The sequence below is a fragment of the Arvicanthis niloticus genome, chromosome 10 (assembly GCF_011762505.2).
Source record: "Arvicanthis niloticus isolate mArvNil1 chromosome 10, mArvNil1.pat.X, whole genome shotgun sequence".
In the NCBI taxonomy this organism is placed as follows: Eukaryota; Metazoa; Chordata; class Mammalia; order Rodentia; family Muridae; genus Arvicanthis; species Arvicanthis niloticus.
In genome coordinates, this window is record NC_047667.1 from 8,234,277 (window position 1) to 8,262,205 (window position 27,929).

General features: G+C 45.5%; 1 protein-coding gene across 26 annotated transcripts in view; it reads left to right on the top strand.

The window, feature by feature from the left end:
* The window catches only part of Clasp1 (cytoplasmic linker associated protein 1), a 222,816-nt gene that overhangs the window by 97,790 nt on the left and 97,097 nt on the right, over positions 1–27,929 (top strand). For 13 of the 26 annotated variants that reach the window (XM_076941003.1, XM_076941008.1, XM_076941010.1 and 10 more), the window contains exons 9-19: positions 9,879–10,031; positions 12,663–12,736; positions 14,314–14,406; positions 15,993–16,138; positions 16,993–17,128; positions 18,133–18,203; positions 18,906–18,965; positions 20,385–20,462; positions 22,482–22,649; positions 23,226–23,275; positions 23,868–24,038. In XM_076941003.1, the coding sequence (XP_076797118.1) occupies positions 9,879–10,031; positions 12,663–12,736; positions 14,314–14,406; positions 15,993–16,138; positions 16,993–17,128; positions 18,133–18,203; positions 18,906–18,965; positions 20,385–20,462; positions 22,482–22,649; positions 23,226–23,275; positions 23,868–24,038 (1,200 nt within the window). Of the gene's footprint in view, positions 1–9,878; positions 10,032–12,662; positions 12,737–14,313; positions 14,407–15,992; positions 16,139–16,992; positions 17,129–18,132; positions 18,204–18,905; positions 18,966–20,384; positions 20,463–22,481; positions 22,650–23,225; positions 23,276–23,867; positions 24,039–25,796; positions 25,845–26,328; positions 26,353–27,929 lie in introns of all 26 variants that reach the window. The other 13 variants (XM_076941001.1, XM_076941002.1, XM_076941004.1 and 10 more) reach the window with 3 other exon arrangements.

Consider the following 27,929-nt stretch of genomic DNA (forward strand, 5'->3'; position numbering starts at 1 on the left):
AGAAGCAAGAGAATAGTTTTATCTCTGACCTTGAACTTTAATCCAAGTTGAAAGGATGGTTCAGTGAGTGAAAGAGCTACCTGCCAAGCCTGATGAGTTTGATCCTTGCTTACCATGGTCAAAGGAGCAAACCAACACCCTCAGGTTGTCCTCTTAACATCCCATGCATGTGCCCAATGCACACACACCAATTAATAAATGTTTAAAACAATTAAAGTTAGACCCAAGAATGACCCTGAACAATATGGAACTAAAGACCTGAGGCCAGTGGCCCCGAGCTCCATGGACTGAAACGCAGACCATGAGATCACAGCTCAGAGCTTCAGCAGGGAAACTTCATAAAGACACACGAGCGTCCAGTCAAGGCACAGGACGTCCTCATGTTCATTAGCTCCCAAGCCCTTATAAACCACTCAGCTGGCCAGTCAGGGAGGTTGGTACTGGCTTCCTTTCTCGTATCTATTAATGTTCCTTTTGCTAGTCCAAAGCCACCATATTGGCTTTATGATGTTAAGCAGTGGCCTCAGTATCACCAACTGCTCTTCCTGACTTGGGATTTTGCCTTCAGTCCTCTGCTTCCTCTGCCCAAGGTGAGAATGACCCCAGAGTTATGAGGTTTCTGTATCTGTGCTCCTGAGAGGGCTGCTTTATTATCTCACGAGAGATTCCTTGTTCTTACACTTGCTCAGAAGTCATCTTGGGATTTGTTCTGTGTAGGTGCTCAGCATTGCAGCCTAAGGTGTTCCTGGCTTAAGCAGGATGTGCATACATTTGAAAGCACCTGACACTCCCAGTTCTTCAGTACTGGATGAAGTTAGAGCAGTGAGTCACATCACAGGGCTCTGAGGGAGCATAGAGAAGCCTTTCTAACTTCATTTGGCCTGTTCCGTTTAAATATACGTCACACTGGACATGCCTTCAGCAAGGTGTTGCTACATGTCTGTTCCCATGCTGGATTTTCAATGCTACAGGGAACTGGCATTTCTTCCTTTGTTCCAACCCCTAGCAGAGTGCCTGGGAGAACAGTCACACACCATAAAGAAGTGCTGGAGAGGTGCAGGAAGAAAGATGCTTTGAGTGTGCTGTTGGCTTCTGTTGGCAGCAGCCTTCCATTGGTAACAGATGGGCCAGGTTGGTGGTCTGGGTCCACCCAGCTTCATCACAACAGTGACAAAATGATTTCTTTGAGATCAGATCACTTCCAGAGAAGTCCTGTGCTGAGCCTTGAACTTCCACCATATGAGGGGGTTGGGGGGGAGTTTGGGGAAAATTTAAATGTTGATGCTATTTGGTTAAAATATATTCTTAACTTAGATTTTTTTTCCTTACAAAAGACATGCTTTCTTGTGGCCATGAGAATCATCCTTGAGGGCACTCCAAAGCGTTGGTACAAGGGTGTACATACATCCTCTCCAATGGGAACTAGTTCTTGGGAAGGTTGTGAGTGTGCTGTCCCATTTCTCAATAGTGTTCATGTATTCTTGCTAATATCTAGCCTTAGATTAATTATGTGCTAAATAACTGTGTGCCTTAAAAATAATTTATTGTATGTGTGGATGTGTATGCATATATGTGTGGGCACCCACAAGACTCAGAAGAGGGCATTGGAACTCCAGAAGCTGGAGCTGGTAGGGGTTCTGAGAGTTGAGCTGAGATGTAAGAGTAGCAAGTGCTGTTAACTGTGGAGCCGACTCTGCAGCTGCAGTTTCCTGGTTGTGTGCCTTTTAGTGTTCTGTTCTGTTCTGAGTCTCAACTATGTAGAACATACCGGCCTCGAACTTACACAGATCTGCCTGTCTCTGACTGCCTCTGCCTCCTAGGCAGTGGGAATAAATAAAGGCACTACTCTGTCTAGCTTTAAGAACATTTTTAGGAACTTTTAAGCATTGTGTTCCTAATTCTTCAACGGTATTGAGATTGTTTTGAATTGCTTCCTGTGCTTGCAGCATCACTGCTGAGTCTTAGTCGCTTACTTGAGAAAACCCATGGGGTACTGTCCAGGGATCCCGGATGATTTGTATGAAATCTCATGTAGAACATATTTGTTGAGTTATGGGTCACACAGTGCCCCTCTAAGTGGCACACGTAGAAAGGGGAAAAACTAGTCACAAAACTGAGAAATCAAGGGTAGGTGTTGCTCTCAGTCTTGGAACCCAAGCCAGACCTCCGTGGTCTTTACACCCATCTGCCTCCTCTTTCTTTTGTGTTGCTGGTAGGTGGGCACCCTGCTTTGTTCTCCAGACTTGCTTCTGCTCAGCTGCAAGTTCAGGAGAGGTTCTAGGATTAATTGCCATGATTGGTGGCATGGAGCCTTGACTCTGCTAGGGCTGGTTTCTGTCCGCCAGGTGAGATGGGGCAGACCTGAGAGTAGGTGGGTAGCTGGGTAGGTGAGGCACCTGAGAACTGCTGCCAGCGGGCAGGGCAGGGATTAGTGTGGTGCAGGTTTGAATGGGATGGATCTACAAGCAGATAAGAGCAGTCCTCCCCAATTTTTCAGACAAGGCAACAGAAGTTTACCTGTTTGTATTATTTTTCTTAAGATTTATTTTATGTTTATTAGTGCTTTCTTTGCATGTATGTATGTGTACCACATGTGTGCCTGGTGCATGTGGCAATCAGAAACTAGCAGTAGTCTCCTGTTTCCAAGGATGCACAGGAGATGTACTAGGCAGAGTATGAGACTTATGCAAGAACAGCCTTTGTGAGGGCTGGAAGGTGTGGTGGGCTATGCATGGAAGAGCAGCCCATCTTTGGGCATCCGTTGTCTCTGCATCCATGAGTCAGGAACACTGAGAAAACAGCTACCTTGCTGCTTTCTTCCTATAACACGGAGGGTGAGTTGAAGGCTGCCAGGAATCCCACCAGCTCAGGTGCCCCTGGGACACATGAGCCAGTAGCCTTGCTTCAGAGAGCCAGATATTCCCACCTGTAGGCTCCCCTTCAAAGCCTTCCCAAGGCCAAGAGGGCAGAAAAGCTTCCTTCAGCCCTGGCCCTCCTGCAGATGAATATGGAACTACATCCCATATATTTTTTTTCCCGATGTTTTGATTCTTCTGCCTGAGTGTTGACGTTTTCCAGAGGAACCTAGAGCTTGCAGTTTCAGCTTTCACAGCCTCAGTGTCTGTCCTTGGATTGAATCTCTGCTCGCATCTCTAATCTCTAGTCACAGTGGCATAGGATGGTCTCTTTCTCTCTCACGATTCTTGTATTTTATTCTCTCTCTCTCTCTCTCTCTCTCTCTCTCTCTCTCTCTCTCTCTCTCTCGTCAGAGGACAATTTTATGAAATTGGTTTTGTGAAATTCACTTTTGTATGGGTTCCTGGGATCAAGCTCAAGTCTTGCTCAGCAACCACCTTTACCTGCTAAGACATCTTTCTCACCCTTTCTCATTATTTCTGCCATGTGAAATGTTTATGGCTTGATGCCTCCATTCTGCCTGGTTCCTGGTTAAGGTTTCGTTCTCAGGTAACTGTGCTGTGCTGGTGTCTCTCCTTCCACTGGTTGGGTTTAAGTTCATGGATGACTGCATACTCGGGCCTTTTCAGTTTTTCCAGGATTTTTTTCTGTTGTGTTTTAAACTCATCTTCTCCCAGTAGCTCTCAGAGGCACACTGGTTTGCCATGGTCTCCCACAATCAGGCAGACCTATAGTCTTTACTCAAGTATATCTTGAATGGTCTTACCAGGAGTGGGTTGCTGGAGGGTTAGGAAAGGATTCCACTGCCGCCCTGTGGAGACTTGTCAAGTCTTTTTAGAAGGCCTGGTCCCAGGGCTATGAGAGGAGAGATGAGGCTCAGGTGACTGAAGAATCGAAGGTGGCTGGGGCCGGAAGGCTTCAGTTAGCTTACTCCAGGTTCCTCTGCCTAGACTATCAGCAGGAATAGCTGTGGTCGTGTTCCCACTGCTGGCTGAGGATAGAATGGATCCTTTATTTGGGGCCAGGCAAAGGTATGTTTCTGCAGGAAGATTTTTTGTGGGTAGCATACACTGTTTGGAAAACCTTAACCTTTGTGATAGCAAAGCTTGCACAGTTAGAAATACTCATGTTTACATGTTGGCAGTGGCGAAAGCTCTAGAAGCAGTCCTGAACTGACTGGTGTCTACTTAGCCAAAACCATCCAGATGTATCAGATGCCAAACATAGTGGTGCATGCCTTTAATCACACCATTTGGGAAGCAAGAACAGAGAGAGGCGGGCAGATCTCTGTGATGAGTTCAAGACCAGCCTGGTGTATATAGTGAGTTCTACAACAGCCTGAGTTACATAGTGAGATCCTATCTTCAAAAACAAAAACAAAACAAAACAGTCACTATCAGAGAACAGTGTGCATTGTAATTTAGTTAAGCAATACTGAAATAGTAAGAACCCAGGACTCTGTGTCTCTGTATCTGGGAGAGCTGTGGAGCCGCTGTGTCACAGGCTTAGTTATACAAACAGCCTATTTGCCTTTTAAGGAGTGATGCTTCCTACAGATGAGACTTTCCTAGTTTACTGAAACTAGGCACCTTTCTGATGGCTCAGCCTCCCTCCCTCTTCCTCCTTCAGGAAAAGCTTAATATTTTATTTATTTAGAAATCCATACATTATACTTTGATCATATTTACCTCCAGCTTCTCTTTAAATCTGCTCAGGTGCATCAGTGTCTTCCCCGCCAACCTGAGGTCTTTTGTTTTTAATTTAATAACTCGTTAACTCCCATTTGTGCGTCCCCTATATTTCTGGGTGATGGGCCATACACTGACCATGGTCAGTGAACGAGGAGCCACTCTTAGGAAAAATGATTCCCTCCCCAAGAAGCCGTCAGCTGCCATAGGTCTTCAGTTAGGGCTAGCCCCCAGCAGCCTTTGTAGCACTTCCTAATACTAGCCAACAGGGAGGAGGCTTCCTGGTCAGTACTAACTTGATAGCTCCATGCTGTGACTGATGTGTGTGGTGTCTTCTACCATCAAGTTCTGGTGGGCAGTCAACAGTGATGGTGTGTGTGTGTATGTGTGTGGGGAGTGAGAGAGATTAATTGGGCCTAGCAGCCCTTTGATGTGCGTGTGTGTGTGTGTGTGTGTGTGTGTGTTTTGGGGGTGGGTACATGTATTTATGGAGGCCAAAGGTCAATTTTCTTTAGGTGCTGCCTATTGTGTTTTAACGTGTGTCTGTGTGTGTGTATGTGTGTGTGTGTGTGTTTGCACTCATACACATAGGCAAATGCTGTGGAATACATGGAGGTTAGAGGACAGTTTGTGGTAATCAGTTCCATATGTGTTCCAGGGATGGACTCAAGATTGTCAGCCTTGGCAGCAAGTGTCTTTACCTGCTGAGCCACCTTGCCAACCCTCCTTCACATTTTTAAGACATGGTCTTTAACTGGCCTAGGGCTGGCTGATTAGACGAGGCCATCTATCTCTGCCTCCCTAGAGCTGGGATTAAATCACATACTACCACACATGGATTCTTTTACCTTTTAGTGTGTTCCGGGGATGCATGTTACTGGTTGAGCCTTCCTTCTCCTCAGCTCCAACTTCCTTTAATTAGATTTTAAGTTTTGAAAAGTCTGAGAAACTTAGGTTAAACTTTAAAGCTATTTAGTTCAGTTTTCCAATCATGGACTGATATTTTTACCCCTGAGCACCCTCTCAGATCAAGTTCTCTGATTTAAAACACTGTGACCCGCTGTGGATCTGCAAAATGAGTACACGATTTTCCTGTGTTCTTATGAATTTCCAGCTGACACAGGAAGGACCAGTTAGTGGGCTGCTGGCTTCGTGGCTCAGGTGAAAACACTGACTTTGAAGTTTGGTGCCCTTGTTCGGAGTGCCTGTTGCTACAGTTTTACATTTCTCAGATGTCCTTTGACCTGCATGCTGTCCTGGATTCCAAGTGGTTTGAGTTTAGCAGTTTCTCTGTGACCTCAGTGTGTCCAGTGGTAGACTACTGCCACCTCTCCCTAATGCCACGTCCCTCAGCCCCTGCATCTCCATCTTGCCCCCTGAAATTGGCCCTCTGCTCTGCTAAGGGAACCAGATAAGTGAGCTGTTAGGTTTGTCCAGAGGTGGGTAGAACACCACATAGGGACAGGTGCTCAGTTAAAACCCTACGCAGAGTCCAAACACTACTTCCTCCGTTTCTTACCCAGAGGGCATCTCCTCAGATAATGGCCATGGTAGGTATACCTTCCCAGAGATAATGAGCTTTTAAAAACATACCCTTGAAGATAGAAATACAATAGTTCTGTTTTCTTCACACTTTATGTGTCTTATCTTCCTCAAACCTTTAGTACTCTAAAAGTTTGTGTGTGTATGTGTAGTGACAATCTAATATAGCGATAGATAGCCCAATTATGGCTTCTGTAATCCAACAAGTTACTTACCCAGAACATAGAAGATATGAACATTGTGTTTTGTTTTTAAAATGTATTTCTTTAATGTGTATGGGTATTTTGTCTTCATATACATATGTATACTATGTGTGTGCCTGGTGCCCAAGGAAGTGAGAAGAGGGAATTGGATCCTGTAGAACTGACGTTAGAGACAGGTGCGAGCCACCATGCGGGTGCTGGGAATCCAACTTGGGTCCTCTTGAAGAAGCCGGTGTTACTAGCTCCTAGTTTTACTTTAAGTAGCCTGTCATCTATGTAGAAAGGAAAAAATGGAAAGAATAAAAAATGAATCAGATCTGAGGAGAAAGTCTTACATTTTCATGTATTTTTCTGCCTTTATTTCTTTGTGTAAATCCAGTGTTCCAACTGCTGTTCTTTTCTTTGGTCTGAAGATCTTCCTGTAAACTTTCCTGGACGAGAGCTGCTGGAGGCAACATTTTGTTTTTTATATCTATATATTTTGCCTCTCTTCTTGATTTCAATTTTCTTTCTTTCTTTCTTTCTTTCTTTCTTTATGCATATACCTATATGTGTGTGCCCATGCCATGGCACATGTACATAGGTCAGAGGACAACATGGGGAGGTGCTGTCCCTCACAATATGAGTCACAGAGTGGGAACTCATTTTGTCATGCTTGGGGGCAAGTTCCCTCACCCACCAAGCCACCCTGCTGGTCCCTGCCTTTATTCCTAAAATGTCTTACTGGTTTAAAAACACTACATAGTTCATTTCTTTCACCATTTTTCAGACATGGTTGTGTTCTCTCTGACCAGGACACTGTGTGCTCCATTGTCACTTGGTGCCTGTCCTCACAAGGCCTGTAATGCACTTTGCTCTCAGACTTTCACTGGTTTTAAGCAATTGGCACAGTGGCCGTCCTGGTGTGTGTCCTAGTTAGCCTTAGTTGCCAACTTGACACAGCTATATTCATCTGAGAGAAGAGCCTCAACTGAGGGCCTATCTTTAGGAGACTGTCTTGCTTTTTAATTGATGTAGAAGAGCCCAGCCCACTGTGGGCAGCACCATCCCTAGGTCGACAGTCCAGGGTTATATTAAGAAAGCTAGCTAAGCAGGGTCCTGAGCGAGCCAGAGTGAGACAGCAAGCAGTGTTCCTTTCTGGTTTCTGCATAAGATTTCTGCCTTTTCCTACCTTTTCCCTTAATGGTGGACTGTGGTCCACAAGTGTAAGAAGAAATAGTTTGCTCCCTCGGTTGCTTCGGCAGAAGTTTCATCGCCCCAGAGTGTCTTACCGCAGCAGCAGCAGCAGCAGCAGCAGCAGCAGCAGCAAGGAAACAAAACAGCAAATGTCTTTTCTCCGCTGTGTCTTTGTTTATTTGTTTTTCAGCTTCCTGAATCTGTGCGCATATTTTTCTCATCAAATAAAGATCTGACTGTTGTTACTGATAGCTTTTCAGCCCCTACTGCATCCTGCTGGGAGTCCATTTTCATGTTCTTCTGTCTCATGATGCTCTCCAACTTTCTTTCTCTTCCTTCTTTTTAAAGCATATTTTGTTTCTTTAATGGTGATTGAATTCTGCTGTTGTGTGTTTAAGTTCTCCAACCTGCTGGCATTAGTGCCCTGGAGCTATAGTTACAGACTGCTGTGAGCAACCAACTGTGGGTGCTGCAAGCCCCTAACCCCGGAGCCGGTTCTCCAGTCCCTGCAGCTTTTGTCGTCTGATTGTGCAGTTCTTACGGGAACGTTGCACATGACATCTGGTTCCAGTATATTCTATGCTTTTTGGAAATCACTATTACCTGGCTGATAATAGATTACCTTTTTATTTTTATTCACTCCAAGGTGATTTTAGCATCCTAAATGACTCACACTTGCTACATAAGCCCTTGGAATTTGATACACAAGCTTTAATTTTGCATCATTAAAATGTTTACAGGTAGAGCTGGGGAGATGGCTCAGCGGTGAAATGCTTGCTGCACAAGCCTGACACCCCGAGTTCATTCCCCAGTCCACAGTGGAACAGAGAACCATTTCCAAAAGCCGTCCTCTGACCATATATGCACCGTGACACGTGCATGGTCACACACATATAAAAATGAATCAATACATTAAATCAAACAAATTTAAACTGTTGATAAGTAGGTTGAATTTTAGGAACCATAGATAATGGGTTTTTTTCTTCTTTCAAATTTTGAATGCAACCAAGGAGATAATGAACCTTGCTGGTTTGAAGGTTTAAACATGCATAGTGTAATTTTTTTTTTTTTTAAAAATCAGCTTCATTAAAGGAAATGAAGCCTAGAAAACACACTTTTTGCCAGTCTGTCTAATTGACATGTTTGTAAGTGATAATTTAATTCGGTGTCAGCAGAGGTGTGGAGCTAGCTAGGCACCTGAGTTTCCAGGAAAGTGGACATTTATGTGGCTTTTCAGAAGATAAACTTAGTACATTAGTAAGCATTTTCTTGCTGATTGACCAAGTAATGTGGCAAACTACTTATTGGAAGGTGTTTGTTACAGTCCTACTTCTTTTAATTTTTTTGCATTTATTTGTTTACTTATTATTTTGTGTGTATGTGTGAGTACATGCTCACAAGTAGGGTGCCAAGGTGTTCTGTGGAGGTCAGGACAACTTGTGGAGGTCAGGACAACTTGTGGAGGTCTTTCTGTTTGTGATATGGGTTCTGGGGATCCATCTCAGGTCATTAGGCTTGAAGGTGAGTGGCTCTACCCACCTAGCCATCTGGCCAGTTTACAACCCTATTTCTGATAGTGAGATATTACTCGGCTAAACTGCCTGACAGTTGGTGTCTCGGTGGGGCATTTCCACTCACAAAGTACCTTACAACCGTTATAAGTTGCTTTATGAAAAATACTCTACCACATGGGAAAAGTTGAAATATTTCAAAAAGTTGTATTATTCAGCTATTTTTCTTAAAATGCATTGTACCATGTATGGTGGGACACACTGGTAGTCCTAGCTCTCAGGATCATGAGTCTGAGGCCAGCTGGAGCTACAGAGCAAGGCCCTGTTCAGAGAGGAGACTGGAAAAAAAATGGGGCTAGGGAGATTCAGTGAGTAAAAGCCCTCGTGGTACAAGTGTGACAACTTGATTTCAAAGCCCTAGAACCCACATGAAATCTGGACAGAGAGCATGGGCCTCTGTGATCCCAGCACTCGTGTGTGGAGGTGGGAGCCAGAGACAGCCATTGGAAAACACAGACAGCATCCCTATCAAACAAGGTGGGAGGTGAGGATAGGCACCTGAGACTGTCCTCATGTGTACCCTGTGTGCCTACATGTTCATATCCCCCCTACACCCCCAATACAACTAAAAACACGTGCATAGAGAAGGGGTCGGATGTTTTCCACATTGCAGTGGGAGAGTGTTCTGGCTCTCTAAGGTAAGCAATGGACTTCGTAGGCGCATTCTAAGCTTTGCCAGGACCTTACTTCCAGATGCAAAGCATTATTTTCAAGACTGATTGTTCTGTGTATAGGTGAAAACATACCATTTTCTAACAATGGCTTATGTGCTTCCTTTTCAGATAAAAATTTTGATGATGAAGATTCTGTTGATGGCAACAGACCTTCTTCTGCCAGCTCCTCATCGTCCAAGGCTCCATCAAGTTCCCGGAGGAATGTTAGCATGGGGACCACCCGTAGGCTCATGTCATCCAGTCTTGGATCTAAGTCTTCAGGTAAGAGCATATCCTGTATGGTGTTCTGGGGTCCTCATCAAGAGTGCTTGCCTACTGTGTCCCTGTGCGTGCACGATCTTGCTTGGCCTGCCACTGCTCTGTTGATGCTGACAAGCTGGTGATGCTGGTTTAGGATGCTGGGTACTCACCACGTCTTGGGAGGCCAGCCAGTCAGAGTCAGACAGCACAAAGGAAAGCACAGCCCCAAGATCAAACACTGATCGTCTGGATCTAGCCTTGCCTTGACCACTGGTCTTTTTACCAAATCTGTTAAGACCAGAGCCAGACTGAAATCTGGAAAATATGATTTGTTCATTCAGGTAGCATTTTTCCTTGTGAAGATCAGCGTGAGGGTTGGGTAAATAAACATGAGGAGACCAAGGAAGATGGCTCAGCAGGTAAAGGCACTTAGTGCACAAACCTAGTGATGTCAGTCAGTCAGTCCTTAGAAACCTCCCCAGTCACTTCTTGTCTTAGATTAAATTGACTGGTTTGTTTATACCTCTGACAGCTCATTTTGCTGTCACATTTTAAGTTTACGCTCCAGTTTCTTATTCTTTACCTCTAAAACATCATGTAGCCACTTGCTTTAAAGCCATGCTCACTGATGGGATTGTGTCTTGGGATTGAGGGTAAAGGTGGGTAGAATCCCACAGTGGTGACTGGACTACCTGCAGTAGAAAAGCACTGGGTGACAGAAGACCTTAGGAGTGCTGCTCCCTGGTGATCTGTCCTGAAATCACAGTATATTGACTGGATTCAAAAGGCACCACTGCCCTCTCCAGCCCTGCCAGCCTGCACTGTTGGCCACAGGAAGGCCTGTGTTTCTGTGCTTATGTTTGTCATTCTTCCGAAGATTTTATTTTATTTATTTATTTATTTATTTATTTATTTATTTATTTTGGTTTTCTGAGACAGGGTTTCTCTGTGTAGTCCTGGCTGTCCTGGAACTCACTCTGTAGACCAGGCTGGCCTCGAACTCAGAAATCCGCCTGCCTCTGCCTCCCAAGTGCTGGGATTGAAGGTGTGCGCCACCACTGCCCGGCCTCTTCCGAAGATTTTTGAGTGCTATTAAAATTTTTGTTGTTGAGTTTATGTTTATTTAACACAAGCTTCACTACTTTTAAAAGTTTATTTACTTTTATTTTATGTATATGATGTTTGCTTGAATGTGTGTGTGTATATCTGGTTCCTGCAGCACAAGGTCCCTGGAACGGGAGTTACAGATGATTGTAAGCCAGTCTGGTTCTCTGCAAGAGCAACAAATGCTCTTAACCTCTGAGCTATTTTCAAGGGGAATATTTTTAGTGTTTCATTTACTTCCATTGTAGCAGGTATCAAGATCGTGTATGTGGGGTGTATGTGTGTGTGTTGTGTGTGTGTGTGTTGTGTGTGTGTGTGTGTGTGCGCGTGTGCGCGTGCGCGCGCACGCCCTGGCATGATTATGGAAGCCAGAGGACAACTTGGGAAGTCAGTTCTTTGCTTCCACGTTGTGCGTCTCAGGCTTGGTGACAAGTTCCTTTACACGCTGAGGCATATCACTCGCCCCACCATTAGCCCTTTAATGTATTTGTCTCTTCTCAGTCTTCCCTTGAATGATACCAGTGCTATAAGCAGAGAGGATAAGATAGTTCCTACACGATCCCATGACTGCTTTGCTGCCCTTCCCTCACCCACAGCTCCACTGATGGCCAGTCTCGCCTTCAGTCCTGTCTTCATCCTTTCTTTGTTTAACACCATAGTCCTGATTACTGTAGATGCTTTTCAGATCCTGTGGTCTCAGAGGCCACTGCTATCTGCTCACAGTGCTCTGTTCACATGCCAAAGCCAGAGGAGGGTTAACTGCACACCATAGCCTGCGACTGACATCCACTGGCTTTGCTGCTGTCATGTGGTAACTTACTGCTCCCTGGGTTGTCTTTAAACCTGTTTTTTGTTTTATTTTCTCTAGCAGGTCCAACAGGACCCTAACACCAAGTTAGGTGTCTAATAAGAAAGTAGACATGCTAATCTCTATAAGTCACTCCTAGGGCTTCAAGGATGACCACAGACCCCAGGGTAGAAACTGTTTTTCACAGAGCACAGTAAGATGAAGCTGTCACGTTGGGTTTTGGATTAGTGAACAGGTGAAACTCTTCCTGTGGCAGCACAGGATGGTTAAACTGTCTCAGGGTGACTGGATACACTTTGCTGCCCGTCCTTTGCCAACCCTCCGAGAAGTCTCCACTGTGCCAGCTTGCCTTCAGGCCTGCCTTCATCTTAAGTGTACACAGCATCTTATCTTAACACAGCTTTTTGGGAGAAAAGTGAACTGATGACTAACTTGAACTGAGGGACTAGAGGGATGGCTCAGCAACGAGAGTGCCAGCTGGATTGCAGAGGACCAGAGTTGGGTTCCGGGACTGCTTGTAGTCAGCTCAGAGGTCCCCATGCCCTCTGGCCTCCATGTTCACCCTCACACAGTGCATGCAGTTACACGCAGACGCAAACTCATACACGGGACAAATCTTGTTTTAAGTTTTAGGTGTTCAAAATATAATTTCAGTTTTGTATATTCAGGATTCTGTAGTAGATGTTTTTATACAGTGTTCAGTTCACATTGTCTTTGTTTTAAAAACTATTTTTTAACAGCTGCCAGAGAAGGTGCTGGTGCTGTGGATGAAGAGGATTTCATCAAAGCCTTTGACGACGTCCCTGTAGTGCAGGTGGGTGCGGCTCTGTGCTGCTATGAAAACCAGCACAGTGCGTCCGTAAGTGGCCTAGTGGTTTAGAGCCTTCACTGTTCTTCAAGAGGACTGAATTTCACTCCCAACTTTGATATTGAGATGTTCATAACTGCCTGTAACCCCAGCTTCTGCGTGTAATCGCATCTTCTAGCATCTGCAGGTACCTACAAATGTCCCACACACATGTAACACACACAGAGGCACACAGGAGTAAAATAGATTTTAAAAGTTACTTTTTTTTTTTTAAATCAAGATAGAAATAGTCTTTAGAGTTTATTTTTTAGATATATCTGTACGAGACAGCCTTATGTTACAGCAGTGAAATGCCTGTGGCAGCTAACTCTGTAAAGAGAAAAGATTCATTTAGCTCATAACTTTGGAGGCCCAAAATACAGAGTGTGTGGAGCAAGCTTGAGAACCACACCTTGTCCATGTTACTTCATGGTGCTGGATAGATGGCCCTGGCTAGAATAGCAAGCAACTCCTGTCAGACCAGCAGAGAGGACAGGGAGGGTCAGCTCAGGCTTTCATAACAACGCTTTTAGAATTGTCTCCCCAGTGACCCAGGGCCTTAAAGAGTCCACTGCCTGTTTGTCACACCACCCAGACTCCTAACCTTTTCACACAGTGGACCTTCGGGGACTCATGCCCAAACTATGACACCACTGGATACAGAATCTTTACCTTTCAATGTGGAAACTGAAACTCTCAAGGCTATATGACATCTAAGGCACAGACGGGAAAATATGGGGGCCCTGTAAATTACAACAAGATCAGAGGTCCTGGTCCCCTTCAATGTCTCTTCCAGAGTAGGAAAGATGTTACTGTAGAGTAAGTTTGTCAGGTTACAGAAAAGAGACAGTGGTGATTAGCTAGAACAGAAAGTAAAGATGCATATTTAAGAATTTTTTTCTTAGAGAACTCCCTCCCAGCCAATGAAGTAGAGCACACACGCTGAAAATGTGCTTGCTAGCTCACTCGCAGGTTCTCACAGTTTTTGCCCCGGTGGGACAGTGGACTAGGCCCGTCTACAGCCATCGGTAACTAACACAATCCCACCCCAGCAATCCCACAGGCCGGGCCGACCTGGGCAGTCCCTCAATTAAGCCTTCCTTCTCAGATGATCCCGGGCTGGGTCGAGGTGATAGAGCCAGTGAGGAGACCGGATGACCTGAGTTTGACTCCCGGATCTCACAGTAGAGGTTGGAGTGAGTGCCAAAAGTTGCCATGCACCTTGGCACACTTGCCCCCCTCTTACCCACCGTGCACATTCAGTAACTATACGTTTTTAAAAACATGACTATTGCATCTCTGGCTGCTGTTTTCCCCCCACTTGTACACAAGCTCTATTGGTTTTTAGCAAAGATGTCTGCAACAAGGTTGCTTCCACGTGGCAGCAAACAAAGGGGTTCCTGTTGATCGTGGGTATCAGGCCCACTAAGATGAGCATGCCTAGAGAGCTCCTCATGTGTGGAAGTTTCTCTTCCATGACGTCATGTATTTAAAAATAATCATCTTAATTCTGTACATTAAACATACATTAATTTTGCTTCCAGATTTACTCCAGCCGAGACCTCGAGGAATCTATAAACAAAATTAGAGAAATTCTGTCAGATGACAAGCATGACTGGGAGCAGAGAGTCAATGCTGTAAGTGCTGCTTCTCTGTGGTTCTGTTGTGCTTATTTGCATATTCACTCACTCACATACACAGAAATACTGACACATAAGTTACCCTGTGTACATTTCCCCTCTTAGTAAATTACCTCACTTTCTTTTGTTGTTCACGGTGAGTTTTGGTTTTTGAGTTTGTTTCAAGATAATCTCACTACGTCCTAATGTGCTTTCTGTTGCTGTGAAAAACATCCTGGCTAAAAGCAACTTGGAGAGGAAAGTTTTTATTTCTTTATATTGGATTATAGGTTATAGTCCATCACCAAAGGAAGTTAGGACAGGACTTGGAAGTTGGAACCTGGAGGTAGGATCTGAAGCAGATTGTGAGGGAATGCTCCTTACTGGCTTGCTTCTAATGGCTATTTTAAAATGTAACCTGTTTTCTTATATAACGGAGGACCTCCTGCCCAGGGGTGGTACCACCTGCAGTGGACTGGGCCAGGCCCTCCCATGTCAATCATCAGTTGAGAAAATGCTCCAGAGACATGCCCACAGGCTAGTGTGATGACGGCAACTCAATTGAAGTTTCTCTTCTCAGATGACTCAGTTCCAGAGACATGCCCACAGGCTAGTGTGATGAAGGCGACTCAATTGAAGTTTCTCTTCTCAGATGACTCTAGTTTATGTCAAGTTGACAAAATATAAGTAGCACACGCTGTTTAGCCCATGCTGGCCTTCACTTTGGGATCTCTTGCTTTAGCTCATGGAATGCTGGAATTAATGGTCAGGTGCTACCACACCCAGTCCTAATTCTGTTTTGAAAACACAGCAACTAACTGTTGGGTGTGGGGCGTATGCCTTTAATCCTAGCACTTGGGACGCACAGACAGACAGGCAGTTCTCTGAAGCCAGCCTGGTCTACATAGAGTCCTAGGACAGCCAGGGCTATAGAGGAAGACCCTGTCTCAAAAAGCAAGCAAACAAACAAACAAAACACAAAACCCGAGCATTAAGGGCTAGCGAGATGACCCAGCAGTTAAGAGCATAGCTGCTTGGATTCTGGTCCTGGGAGCCAGTGCCCTGTGCTGTCCTCCATGGGCTCCTGGACACTGTAGTGATGCAAGCGCACATAGACTCTAAAATGGTTCTTAGGGAAATCATACTTATTATTATGGGAGCTGCATTTTAAAATGGGGTCTTGGCTGTGATCTGATTTGTTCATTGTGTATTAGGTAATAATCATCTCTCCAGATTGTCTTTGCAAAATGGTTTCTAGGGGCTAGAGATATAACTTTAGCAGTTAAGAGTACTTAACTTGGTGTTCTTACAAAGGACCCTAGCTGAGTTCCCAGCAGCCGTACCAGGTGGCTCACAACCACCTGTAACTCCAGCTTCAGTAGATCTGACACCTTCTTCTGGCCTCAGCAGTCACCTGCACAAATGTGGCATATATCCCACTACACACACACACACACACACACACACACACACAAATAAATCTTTTTTTAAAATGGTTCCTATTATCAGTTAACTTTTATGTTTATCTCTTTCATTAATGGCTGTTTTATGTATATTCAGTGTTAGATATTTTGTTTACCTCTGACTTTCCTCTGTCCTGTTAGCTAAAAAAGATTAGATCGTTACTCTTGGCTGGGGCTGCTGAGTACGATAACTTCTTTCAACACTTGCGTCTTCTGGACGGAGCCTTTAAACTCTCTGCTAAGGACCTGCGGTCTCAGGTAGTGCGGGAAGCTTGTATCACGTTGGGGTAAGGACTTCGAGCGCTACATTCACCCACACTATAATACAGTCTCCTAGGGCTTTAAAGATAACTCCTTGGACATGTCTGTGGGGTCACCTCTGGTTTCCATACCCTAGTCTGTCAACACTCATGTCCATGCTCTCAGAGTCGTTGCCCAATTATGTCGTATGTGTTAGATTTTAAATTTTACTCTGACATAATCTCTGAAGCCGCTCTTGTACTATTAATTAAAAGATGAAATTTTACAGAATTCATAGGATTTCTTTTCATGTTCTCTGCTTACAGGATGCAGTGTGCACTAGCACACTTATTCTAGAGGAACGTAGTAGCAATGATGGACGTGCAGGGCAGTGGGTGGTTAGTGGGAGAGCCCTGTGCATCATGCAGAACTCTGTCAGTACTCGGATCAGACAGAGAAGGAAATGTAGCCAAGTACTACCATACTGTTTTATCTGTAGCTCAACTTAAATGTAGTGTTTACATGTAGCCGCAGCACCTGGCAGCATTGGGACTGGAGAGTTTTAGGGTAGGCAGATACTAAAGCATCATGTTTTATATGTAAAACAAAAATAAAAGGGGGCAAGTGCTGTGTCCGTGCTTAGTATTTATAGTTTGTCTTGGTCTTGCTGGGCTGTCTTTTGCTTTTTTAATACTTCTGTGGAAGATTTTCAATAAAGTTTGTTGGCTGACAGCTTTGCCATGTTTTCTACTTACACATTTTAAGTCTGTTTTTAAGGTGTCTTCGACCCTTGTCTCTTATCCCTAGAGCAAAGCTGTTAAGAAAAGCTGTCACGTGTTGAGAGGCTCTGTGCTTCCCTGTGTGTGAGGGTGTGACTACAGCCGGTCCTTTCTTGTTGCAGGCACCTGTCATCAGTTCTGGGAAATAAGTTTGATCATGGAGCTGAAGCCATTATGCCAACTATCTTTAATTTAATCCCAAACAGTGCCAAAATTATGGCTACTTCTGGCGTTGTGGCTGTTAGGCTAATCATCCGGGTAAGTGTGTCAGGGGACACCCATAAAAGAAGACAGTGGGAGGCACTGGTGGCTGATGGGACACAACCGTCGCAGGATGGAAGCGTTGAGAGCTGCGGGGTCTGTGTGCTGTCTTGTGGGCTGGCACCCGTCACTGAGATCCACCTCCTTACTCACCTGCCATTGGCTCGAAGTCCTTGGCTATTGAGAGCATCTGGTTTTTGTCTCCCTCTGTCACTTCTGTCCCTTCTTCCCTCATCCATGCCCTTCCGCCTTCCATTTTAGTTGCTTCTGTTTGCCATTTGCCTGTAGCTGAGCAATCTCCTCACTTGAGTTTTCTAGCACTTACTGTGACGTAAGCAGCCGACCGTAGCAGTGTTAATAATCCTCATGCATGGTGCAGACCCTGAAACTGGTGTGGATTAAACTTGCTCAGCTGCTTCTCAGCAAGCCTGAGGGCCTGAGTTCAATCCTCAGGACCCACGTGGTGGAGGGAGAACCAGTTCTCACAAGTTACCTTCTGACTAGTTTACATGTGCCAACACACACACACACACACACAGAGAGACAGACAGAGGGGGGGGGGAGGGCGGAGTGAGAACGCATGAACGAGAGCAAATAAGTAACTAAATGTATTTTTAAGAACCGTGGAAGTCCGCAGAATGCACTCCGTCCCCACAGGTTGCTCAGGATCATATGTTATTCCCGCTGTTTTTGCTTGTCCTTCCTTGTAATATTAAACCTAAGGCCGTTGTATGTTTCCACTGAAACGGTGTCAGGACAGCTTCCGTCAGCCACTGTGTTGGGCCTCCTCCCTCAGACTGCTGCTGATGTTGCATCCCTTTGTCTCTCGTGGCTCTTGTCAGTTCTGTAGTGGCCTGTGTGACATTTCAGGGCGTTCGGTTTCCTTCTTCAACGCTGACATTTTAGACTGTGCTGTGAGGTCAGCTTGTGAGGAGGAGGCTCCTGTTGCATCTGGTTCTGGTCTGTTACACGTGCTCACCTGTTTCCTCTCCACTCCACAGCACACTCACATCCCTAGGCTGATCCCTGTCATAACCAGCAACTGTACCTCCAAGTCCGTGGCAGTCAGAAGGTGAGCCTGGGCGGGAGCGGCTTCCTTACTGTCTCGAAAGCTTCTAAACTAGAGGAGCACCAGGCTTCCTCCCATGGGTAGAATTTCACATTTGGCTGGCCGGTGGTGGCGCACGCCTTTAATCCCAGCACATGGGAGGCAGAGGCAGGTGGATTTCTGAGTTTGAGGCCAGCCTGGTCTACAGAGTGCGTTCCAGGACAGCTGGGGCTACACAGAGAAACCCTGTCTCAAAAAAAAAAAAAAAAAAAAAACAACAAAAAGAATTTCACATTTGAAGTTGTCCTTTACGACCACGAGTGACTGCTTCTTGGTCCAAGAGGACTTTTATTTTCAGGGCGGCAACTTGATGAGTTTCATCCCCGAGACTCACAAGTTGTCCTCGTTGCACACACGCTACAGTTACACATATTCAACCTTCAAAATATCAAGATCTTTACAAAATTTTAAAGAGCTTAATAAATTGTGCAACCCCCCCCCCCTGTGTGTGTGTGTGTGTGTGTGTGTGTGTGTCCCCTCAGAACCACCTGGCTGACCTACTGTTCTAATTATTTCTATTTCATCTTTACCCCACATTTTCTGTTCTTCCCTGTTAAATGAAATTTACTTATTCAAAAGATAAATTGGTTGATTTAAGCAAAAGCTGTTTTATTTTCACCAACAGATATATTACTAAGTTCCATTTTTTTTCTTACCACATTCCAGGCGCTGTTTTGAATTTTTAGATTTGCTTTTACAAGAATGGCAGACACATTCACTAGAAAGGTGAGCTCCTATGATTCAGAACTCTTGTCTGGACTGATTCTGGGGGTTGAGTGCCTGAGCAGGTGGTCCATTCCATCCTGCAGAAGGAAGGAATGAATCTAAGCATTGCTAAGTGACTGTAGTTTCTACTGCTCTGAGCCAGTTTATACAGGAGAAGCTTTGGGGAGTATCGTCCTTCCAGATACTGGTGTGGCATGGCTTCTGGAGCCCACTTGGTAGGTGCTTGCCTAGCATGTAAGAAGCCCTGAGCCTATCCCATCTTAAATAGTCTGGGCCTATAATCCAATATCAAAAGTTTAAAATCATCCTCAGCTACATTGAAAGTTTAAGGCCAGCTTGGGCTAGTGACCATGTCTTAGGAAAAACAAAACTAATATGCCCCCCGCTGGCAGTATGCACTATTGTGTATGCCAGTAGGAGGCAGTATTGGTGCGGGTTCTGTTCTGCTGCTTAGTGAGAGTCTAGAGCTACCCTCATCTAGATGCTGTGTGGGAATTTCACTCTCTTGAGAGGTTTTGTTACTCTCTCTGTTGTTGGTTCTCAGCAGTTGTCTTTATTGAGACTTACAGCTGACTACTTTTATATACCAGAATTTAAAGGTAGCAAGTAGTATAGTGTCAGAGTTTCTCACAATCACATGCCCACTCATTTTCTTTGACCTTCTTAGTACCTGTCAATTTTAGGTTCCTGAGCATTTGTGTTTGGACACGGTAGGCGGTACTGTTGGACGGCAGTTTTGAATGGGTGTCATAGTTTGTCAACCATTTTTCATCAGAGTTATAATTGACACTAGGGAGTTCATCTGAGTGATTATAGGAATTAAGACTAAGGCCCAGTCTGAACTCTCCAGCACTGGAGGCTGAACTGAGGCTGCCCACCAACTGAGAACAGAGCAGGAGTCTGAAAGGTCTGGTATTTTGTTAGCCATGTGGACACTAGTTTTTGGAAAATTTGTCTTCATTGTTTAAGGAGATTTCCTATGATGTCCACATCAATGGCCACTCTTTTCCCTGGACATCTTCGAGTCCTGTCCATGATAGACTTTGTTTTCTCTCTTAAGAAGGCAGAGGGATGAGCAGTAGGCACACTGTTAACAGAGGCTCATGTCGTGGGGGAGGCTGTAGAGTGTCTCTGGGGCTCACATGCTAGAAGGTAGTTGTGATTTAAAAGTAGTGCTATCCAAATCCTTCTGTGAGAGTGGGGTGGGGATGTGAAAGGGAACCTTGTGGGTGCATGAGTGGAGGTGGGGCTCCTTAGCCTCTAAGTGATGTTACCTGACTGACTTTGGGGTGAAGCCGCCAGATCCACATTGCTATTTAGAGCTTGATTCACAGACTGGTTTTCACCCACATGAATTTGTATGGTGAATGACTGTTTTTCTTTTTCTTTTTTTTTTTTTTTTCTTTCCTAAATGTCTAGACACATATCAGTATTAGCTGAAACAATAAAGAAAGGAATACACGACGCTGATTCTGAAGCAAGAATAGAAGCCAGGAAGTAAGTTTCTGCTGAACCGGCTATGACTCAGACCTACTGTATGGATCCCCTTGCTGCAGTCCTGTTGGTCACTGAAGCATGCATTGTTAGTGATAACTGCGTAGTGTGACTTGAGCAGAGTCTTTCTCTTAAGTGTTTGTTGCCGCTTTGGTGGTTGCCCAAGTGCAGCTGACTATAAGTAGGACTGAGGTTGACAGTAGGATGCTTGTTTGTATTGTCTCATGGTCAGTTCCTACTCTGTCCGTTTATCAAGCTGTTCCAAGCCACACAGCCCAGTACTCATTACCACTTTATGGTGGGAGGGAGATGACAGCCACAGAGCATTGTGTTTGAAAGCATGAAGTGGTTGCTTCTTAGGGAACATGAATCCTGGTGGGCGCGGGGGGGGGGGGGGGGGAGTGAGGGCTGGATTGACTGATGCCTGGGTTGTCATGGTGATAATGCCCAGTTTCAGACTCTCATTGGAACTGAAAACGCTTCAGTCACATGCCTATGTCCCCGAATCCAGTACCTCCCTGGAGATCATTTGCCAGGAGGCTTTATAGGAAGTTTGATATTAAGACCTACTGGCCGGGTGGTGGTGGTGCACGCCTTTAATCCCAGCACTTGGGAGGCAAAGGCAGGCGGATTTCTGAGTTCGAGGCTAGCCTGGTCTACAGAGTGAGTTCCAGGACAACCAGAGCTACACAGAGAAGAGAAACCCTGTCTTGAAAAACCAAAAAAAAAAAAAAAAAAAAAAAGACCTACTGACTTGACGCTTGGAGCGTAGCTCAGTAGAGGAGAGCTTGTCTAATGAGTGTAAGGCCCTTCATTTGGTCACTGAACCATTAAAAAAAATCAGTAAAAACAGACCATGCTGCTGCTGATGTAGCTCAGTAGTAGAAGTCTTTCCTCATGTTTGAGATCCTGGGTCCATCCCCTGTACACAGCTACGCAGCCGGAAAAGACAATGACTCTGTCTCTCGCTCCTGTGGTCTCTTGTGTGCTGTCACAGCTGACCAGCTCTTCAGGCTGACACAGGTTCCAAACGGCTGTTTTTACTTAGCATTATAGTTAAGTTAGCTGGAAATTAATTCCTGGCATTTGTTTATTTTGTGTGTCTGTATATGTGCCCACATGTTGTCACATTAGGGCAGTGTGTGTGCCAGCTTGTGTGTGGTGGTCAGAGGACAGCGCCTTCCACCATGTGGATCCCCGGGTTTGAACTTAGATCTTCAGGCTTGGCAGCAAGTGCCTTTACCCACTGAGCCATCTTCTGGCCCTGTTTTTCTTATTTCTGAGCTCATCATAACTCTGCTCTCATCTTGAGTAGTTCCTATTGTTGTAAGTGACATAATTTCTAGTTGCTACAGGCCACTCGGGGTCAGTGTGTTAGTGGTCTACCCCTGCTGCTATTTTCTTGTATTTTGTTCTCATCCTCTAATCATGATGCAATACAGATTTCAAGAAGCTCTGAGGATTTTCCATTTTTCTTTTGTCTGTATTCTTAAGTCAGTTTTAGCTATCTCCAATTGAAGAATGTCTAACTGCAGTGATAAAAGTTGCCACTGACAGTCCATTCTGTACTGTAGGTGTGGCTGTAGTAGCTCGGGCTCTGTCTTTCCCAAGTTTCCCTGGCCTTGCAAGTTAGAACCTTTACATTCCCGTTTTATAAATGAGCCAGGGGCTCTGAGAGGTTAAGTTGTAAGGAGATAGATGGCTCACCTGGTGAAGGCAAGTGCCTCCCAGCCTGCTGACCTAAGTTCATCCCTGGAATCTCCATAGTGGAAGGAGAGAATGGACTCCCACAGATTTTCCTTCCATCTCCACATGTGTGCTGTGCCGCTTCCATCCCACCCCTGTTTTATTTAAGCTGTAAGGTGTAGCACCAGGATTTATCTGATGCCTCCTTTATTAGTTCTCTGGCCTCATGCCCTCTTAGCAGGTTAGGTGGAGGCCTCAGATTCTCAAAGATGCTGCGTGGTATACTCAAGCTCAGAAGGGTCCTCTGACTAGACCTGGGATTTGTCGTTTCCCTAGATGCTACTGGGGTTTCCACAGTCACTTCAGCCGGGAAGCAGAGCACCTGTACCACACTTTGGAGTCCTCCTATCAGAAGGCCCTGCAGTCCCACTTGAAGAACTCGGACAGCATCGTGTCTCTGCCCCAGTCAGACCGATCCTCTTCCAGCTCTCAAGAGAGTCTCAAGTAAGGGCCTTGGCTTTGCCGACCACATCACAGTGTTGTGTAGGTGAATGTTTGCTGCACAGACACACGTTCTGCAGCTGTGCTTTCAGTACCTGCTGAAGTTCCCCAGATGTGGAGGCACACTCTGGTTCTGCTGGGCTACTGCTCCGCGGGGGAGATGCTTGACCGTGAACTCTGCCCAGACTCTTCCTTTTCTACCACAGTTTTAAATGGCATAGTGAGTTAGAGAGCACTGTGAGCTGTGGACACTATGTGTCACGGAGTCCCCAAGGATATGAGTGTTGCCCAAAGACAGATTTGGAAAGAGAAGACATCCAAGACATGAGACGTACCTAACAGCACGTCTGCACCTCACTTCTGACCTCTGCCCCTACTATGGTTGGTTTTGTTTGAAAGATCAGTCATCTCAAACATAATGTTAACACTCTGTCACATGTGGGGTTGGTAAAATAATTAATTGCCTGAACCCTTCTATAGAGCTGGAGTTCATTCTTCATGGGTACACTTTGCTGTTGTAGTTGTGTGAGTACAGATAAGGTACACTCTTGGTGACACACATGTGCATGCATTTTGCAGCCGGCCACTTTCTGCCAAAAGAAGTCCCACCGGCAGCACTACATCCAGAGGTAAGACCAAGGTCACAGAATTCCAGGTGGGAGGCCTGGGTGGGCTGCTCATCCCCTGAGGTGTTCAGCGACAGGAAGCTCTGGCCTGCTCCCAGCTCCACTCAGTGATGTGTCACCCTAACATCTACCTGCTCCAGGCTCCACTGCACCAGCGCCAGTTGTTTACCTTGTCAGGATGGCTAGACAGAAATCTGGCTCTGTGGCTTCTCATCTCTCCCTGCCTCTCTGCAGCCATGAGTCCTTTGGCTCCTTGGCTCACATAACGTAGAGCAGGGGGCAGCAGTTTGTTAGCTATCGGAAGCTGGGAAACGGTGCGTTTCCAGAGAGGGTGTAGCTAGATGGTGACATTCATTTTATTTCATGAGTCATCCATGACCTTAGACCTATAGTTTTCCATTACTAGAACAGTGGAACAATAGATACCCTCGGGCAATGTCACTGGTTTTCTGTGAATTGCATGAACCCATCTCTGGGGCAGTGACTGCTTCCTCCCTCCTGTGGGTACCAGCATGTTTGGTTCTAAGAAAAGCAGAGCCACAGTATGTAACAGTATGGCCAGTCCTTCCTGACTTCTCTCCCTTCTCCATTAAAGGCTCTACAGTTAGTACCAAATCTGTGTCAACAACAGGATCTCTCCAACGATCTCGAAGTGATATTGATGTGAACGCAGCAGCCAGTGCCAAATCTAAAGTCTCCTCATCCTCAGGATCCACCGCCTTCAGCTCTGCAGCAGCGTTGCCTCCAGGATCCTATGCATCCTTAGGTAACCAGGCTCCCTCTGTCCTGTTGTCCCCATGACCCTGGCCTCTGAGCAGAGTACAGAGCTTGCACAGAGCTTCCCTCTCTATCTGAGGGCAGCTTTACTCCTGAGGGTGTTCTAAAGCATAAGTAACTGCACTCAATGATAGTTCCTAGCTACCCTCTGTTCAGTGTCACATCCAATGTCCCTCTTCTCTGGAGTATCAGCCTGTTCCGTAAAGATGTGTGCGTGCAGGCTGTGTGGTCCTCATGTCCTTTTTCCTATAGCAAGTCCTGCCTGTACCCAAGCCGCTGGCCATATTGCCAGCACTAGCTTTCCCCTTCCCTCCTGGTGGGAGCTGAGCCAGGTGGCTCAGTGGTCCACTAGGGTTCCCGTGGTTGAGTGTCTCTTAGAATGAGGATGACAGGAAGATTGCAAATGAAAGTAATAAACCTTTAACCAACTCGAGCACAGCTGTGCAGGTGTTCTGCCCCACATGCAGCCTGAGGGGAGCACACCACACACTGCCCCCCAAATTGTTTCTAATTACTTTCCAAACTTTTGGTATTTAAGGTAATGACAGATGTGTTACTCAGCCTGTCAAGCCAACACTGAACACTTTTTCTGTGTCAGGCTAGTGGCATATTTCATTGTATTTTTGTAAATTCCAAGTTAGTCATTCACCCCCAAATCTGAGGACTTAGCTTAAATCATAATACCAAAACTGGGTTACTCAGATGCCCACTAGGGAATTCCAAGGTCACCATAAAGCTAATTTTCAGAAGTGCTTTGAGATTGGAAGTATGCAGACAGGACAGTACAGAGAAGGTACCACTTGTTCACTGTCACCACGGGCAGGCTGTGCAAGCTTTGAGTCTGTTTCTCTGCCGGTGACCTTTGCAAATCATTTCCCTACAAGGTTGCAGAAAGAGTTGAAATAAGAACACTATTAACCTGAGAGATGTATATCCTACAACCATATGTTCAGGCAGTTCTGTTGCCCTGATCTCAGATACTCTCTTGAAAAGAGGCTCAGTATGGGCTCTCTTCTTCCTCATGGTAACTATTCTTCCATTAATGTATAAGTGTGAAAGTGTTGCTTAGTACTTTTTGGTCAAGGAAGAAGCCAAAGGTGTTCCTTCCCATGGTAAAGAAGTTAGATCTAAGTATTTACCAGGGTGTCAATACTTTTGATCCACTCTGACTTTTGGTTTTTGTTTATTTAGTTTTGTTTTTGTTTTGGAAACAGGGTCCCACTGTATAGCCCTGGATAGCCTGGAAGTCACTATGTAGACCAGGCTGGCCTCTAACTCAGAGATGACTTGCCTCTGCCTCCCACAAGATGTGCCTGGCTCCCCTTTAGTCTTTTTAGTTAACATTGGCTTGACTGTTTTTATGCCAGCCTTTAGAGAATCTACGGTCAGGATTATCTTGTATACATCAGCAGTGTTTAGTTCAGACCTCAGTAGATTTCCTCAGTGCAGATGGAAGCCCCAGGAGTTTGGTCTGGTGACAGACAAATGAACCTTCAGAATCGCTGAGGACATTCTCTTAGCACAGTTGTCTCTCCAGACAAGACTGCAGCATCGAGTATTCTCTCCCTTCCCCATAAGAATCCTGCCTTTAGTTTCCTTGGTTTCACCCCACCCCCACATTTTACTTCAGCAAAAAGTGAAGTAGCACATAGTTCTGAGACTGTGCCCAGGTCCCACTTAGATTGACAAGACACTTGACTTAGAAAAGTATAGCATTAAAGCTGATAATCCTTTTCCAAACTTCTAGAGTCCAGACACATGAGGGAAGACTTGGAGTACGTAGGCCTGGATGCAGGTACTCAGCACAACAGCTGCTGCTGCTGCTGGGCATGTAGTTGGGATAGGCCTTGCTACAGCCTCTAGCTTCTTCTCACTGGGTTCTGCTCTTGGGGTTACTCCTTAGAACCTGAACTCTCAGTGGCTCCTCTACGCCCCTCCTCCTGCTAGAACTTTCAGGGAACGGGAACTTTCCCAAGGATGATAAAATTGACAAATCAGAGACCATGAGTCATGCTGGCGACTCTGACACCAACATGGGTCACTGTTCTGTTTTGCTTTCTGAAGGCAAACTGTGTTGCTCCAGGCTGACCTGGCTCCTGGTGAGGCCCCTGAGCTGGCTTCCAACTCTGCCCCGCTTCTGAACTTGGTTTCCTTTTTGGCTTTGTTTTAAAGTATACATTTTGCTTTTTTAGTAGCTAATAACATTCTGCTTTTTAATTTTCTGAATGTTACTAACTGTTCCCTGTTGTCCCCTCCCTTGTTTTTTAATTGGCTTAAAGACGGTACTACCACTAAAGCGGAGGGTAAGCGGTTTGTTTCTGTGATTGAGGTGTGTGTCTCTCTGGTCCTCTGTTCCCACCGAGTGCTACCCGGTGCCCACTTGTCCTCACTGAGGTCCCTGCATGATGTGTTGCACGCTGTCCTTACCCTCTTCTTCATTCTGTCTCCAGTGGCTTCTTGCCCTCCCTCTGCCTCAGTTCTCTTCCCCTTTCTTGTTTGATCTTTGTTCCAGTGAATCAGGGCACTGAAGTGTGCTGTGGGTGGTGACCGTGCTGAGGCCACACTGGGAAGAATATTCGACATCACCTTGTTCTCTGCTGACTTGGGGTCTGTTGCTCATGAAGGTCCCCCCCCCCCCCCAGCTGCACTCTGTCTTTTTTGTGCTTTGTGGGACTCCCGGGCTCATCTTCCTGTTTTGAAAGTAAATGTCTGTGTCAGCTCCCACCTTCAGCATCGGTGAAGGCTTCTGCTGAGCTAGAAAGACATTTTTAAATAGTGTTTTACTCTCCTACGAAGAATTCTGCCAAACTGTTGTTTTTATTTGTGTCAATGTCACATGCCCCTGTTTCTTCATTTGTGCACATTGCTCTTCCTACGAGCCACGTGGTAATACCCTTCTCTGTGTTGAGTTCTGCAATCCACACCATGGGAAGAAATGGCCATGTCCACATCCCCTGAGCCACAATTTAGGCTAAGAAGCTCTTGCTCGGTCCTCACCTTGTTCTTTGAACTTTAGACAGAGCCAGTACAGTGTGCACTGACCTTAGATTAGCCACTGTTAGACAACATTATCTTTTCCCAAAGGTTTCTGGGTAGAAAACAGGATAAGACTTCAACAGTTTAACTTAGAGCAGTGTTGCCTGCTTGAGACGGTGTCTACGGCTCCCAGCCCACCAGCCCATGCCTTCAGCAGTCCAGAGCAGCCGGATTAGTTCATAATTGTGAGGTGGCTACCATGTAAAGAGGCAAGGTTTGGGCAGGGTACCTCTGTATAGTTTTAAAGTATGTTACTCTGTGTGTATGTGTTTGTGTGTCTGTGTCTGTGTGTGTGTGTGTGCTGGTCTGTGTGCTGCGGTGTGAGTGAAGGACACTTTTGGAGAAAGTCAGTTCTGGCCTTCCACTGTGTGGAACCCCAGGGAATCATCAAACATAGGTTGTCACACTTCTGTGGCAAGCACTTTAACTACTGAGCCATCTCTTTAACCCTAGCACAGTATTTCCTGTGTATACTTTTGTTTGCAGATAGGGTCTTGTGTGTCCCATGCAGGCCTCCACCTCTCTCTCTAGTGAAGAATGACTGTAAAATCTGAATCTCCTCTGGAGTTAGGCTGAGATTACAGTTGTACAATACCACACTTAGATGTATCCGTGCTGGAAGTGAAGCCTAGGGTGAGCTTGTTGAGCCATTACTTTCCTTTTGCTGAGGCCATAGTCTATGCCCTCAGGAGTCAGAAAGGAAAAAAGAGAAAGAGATTGAGAAATTTTAAATTATACTTATTTATTGTTCTGTGTACATGCTCACGTGCACAGAGGTGAGAGGATGACTCGTGAGCTAGGTCTCTTCCTCCATCCTGCGGCCCTGGGATTACACTCAGATTGT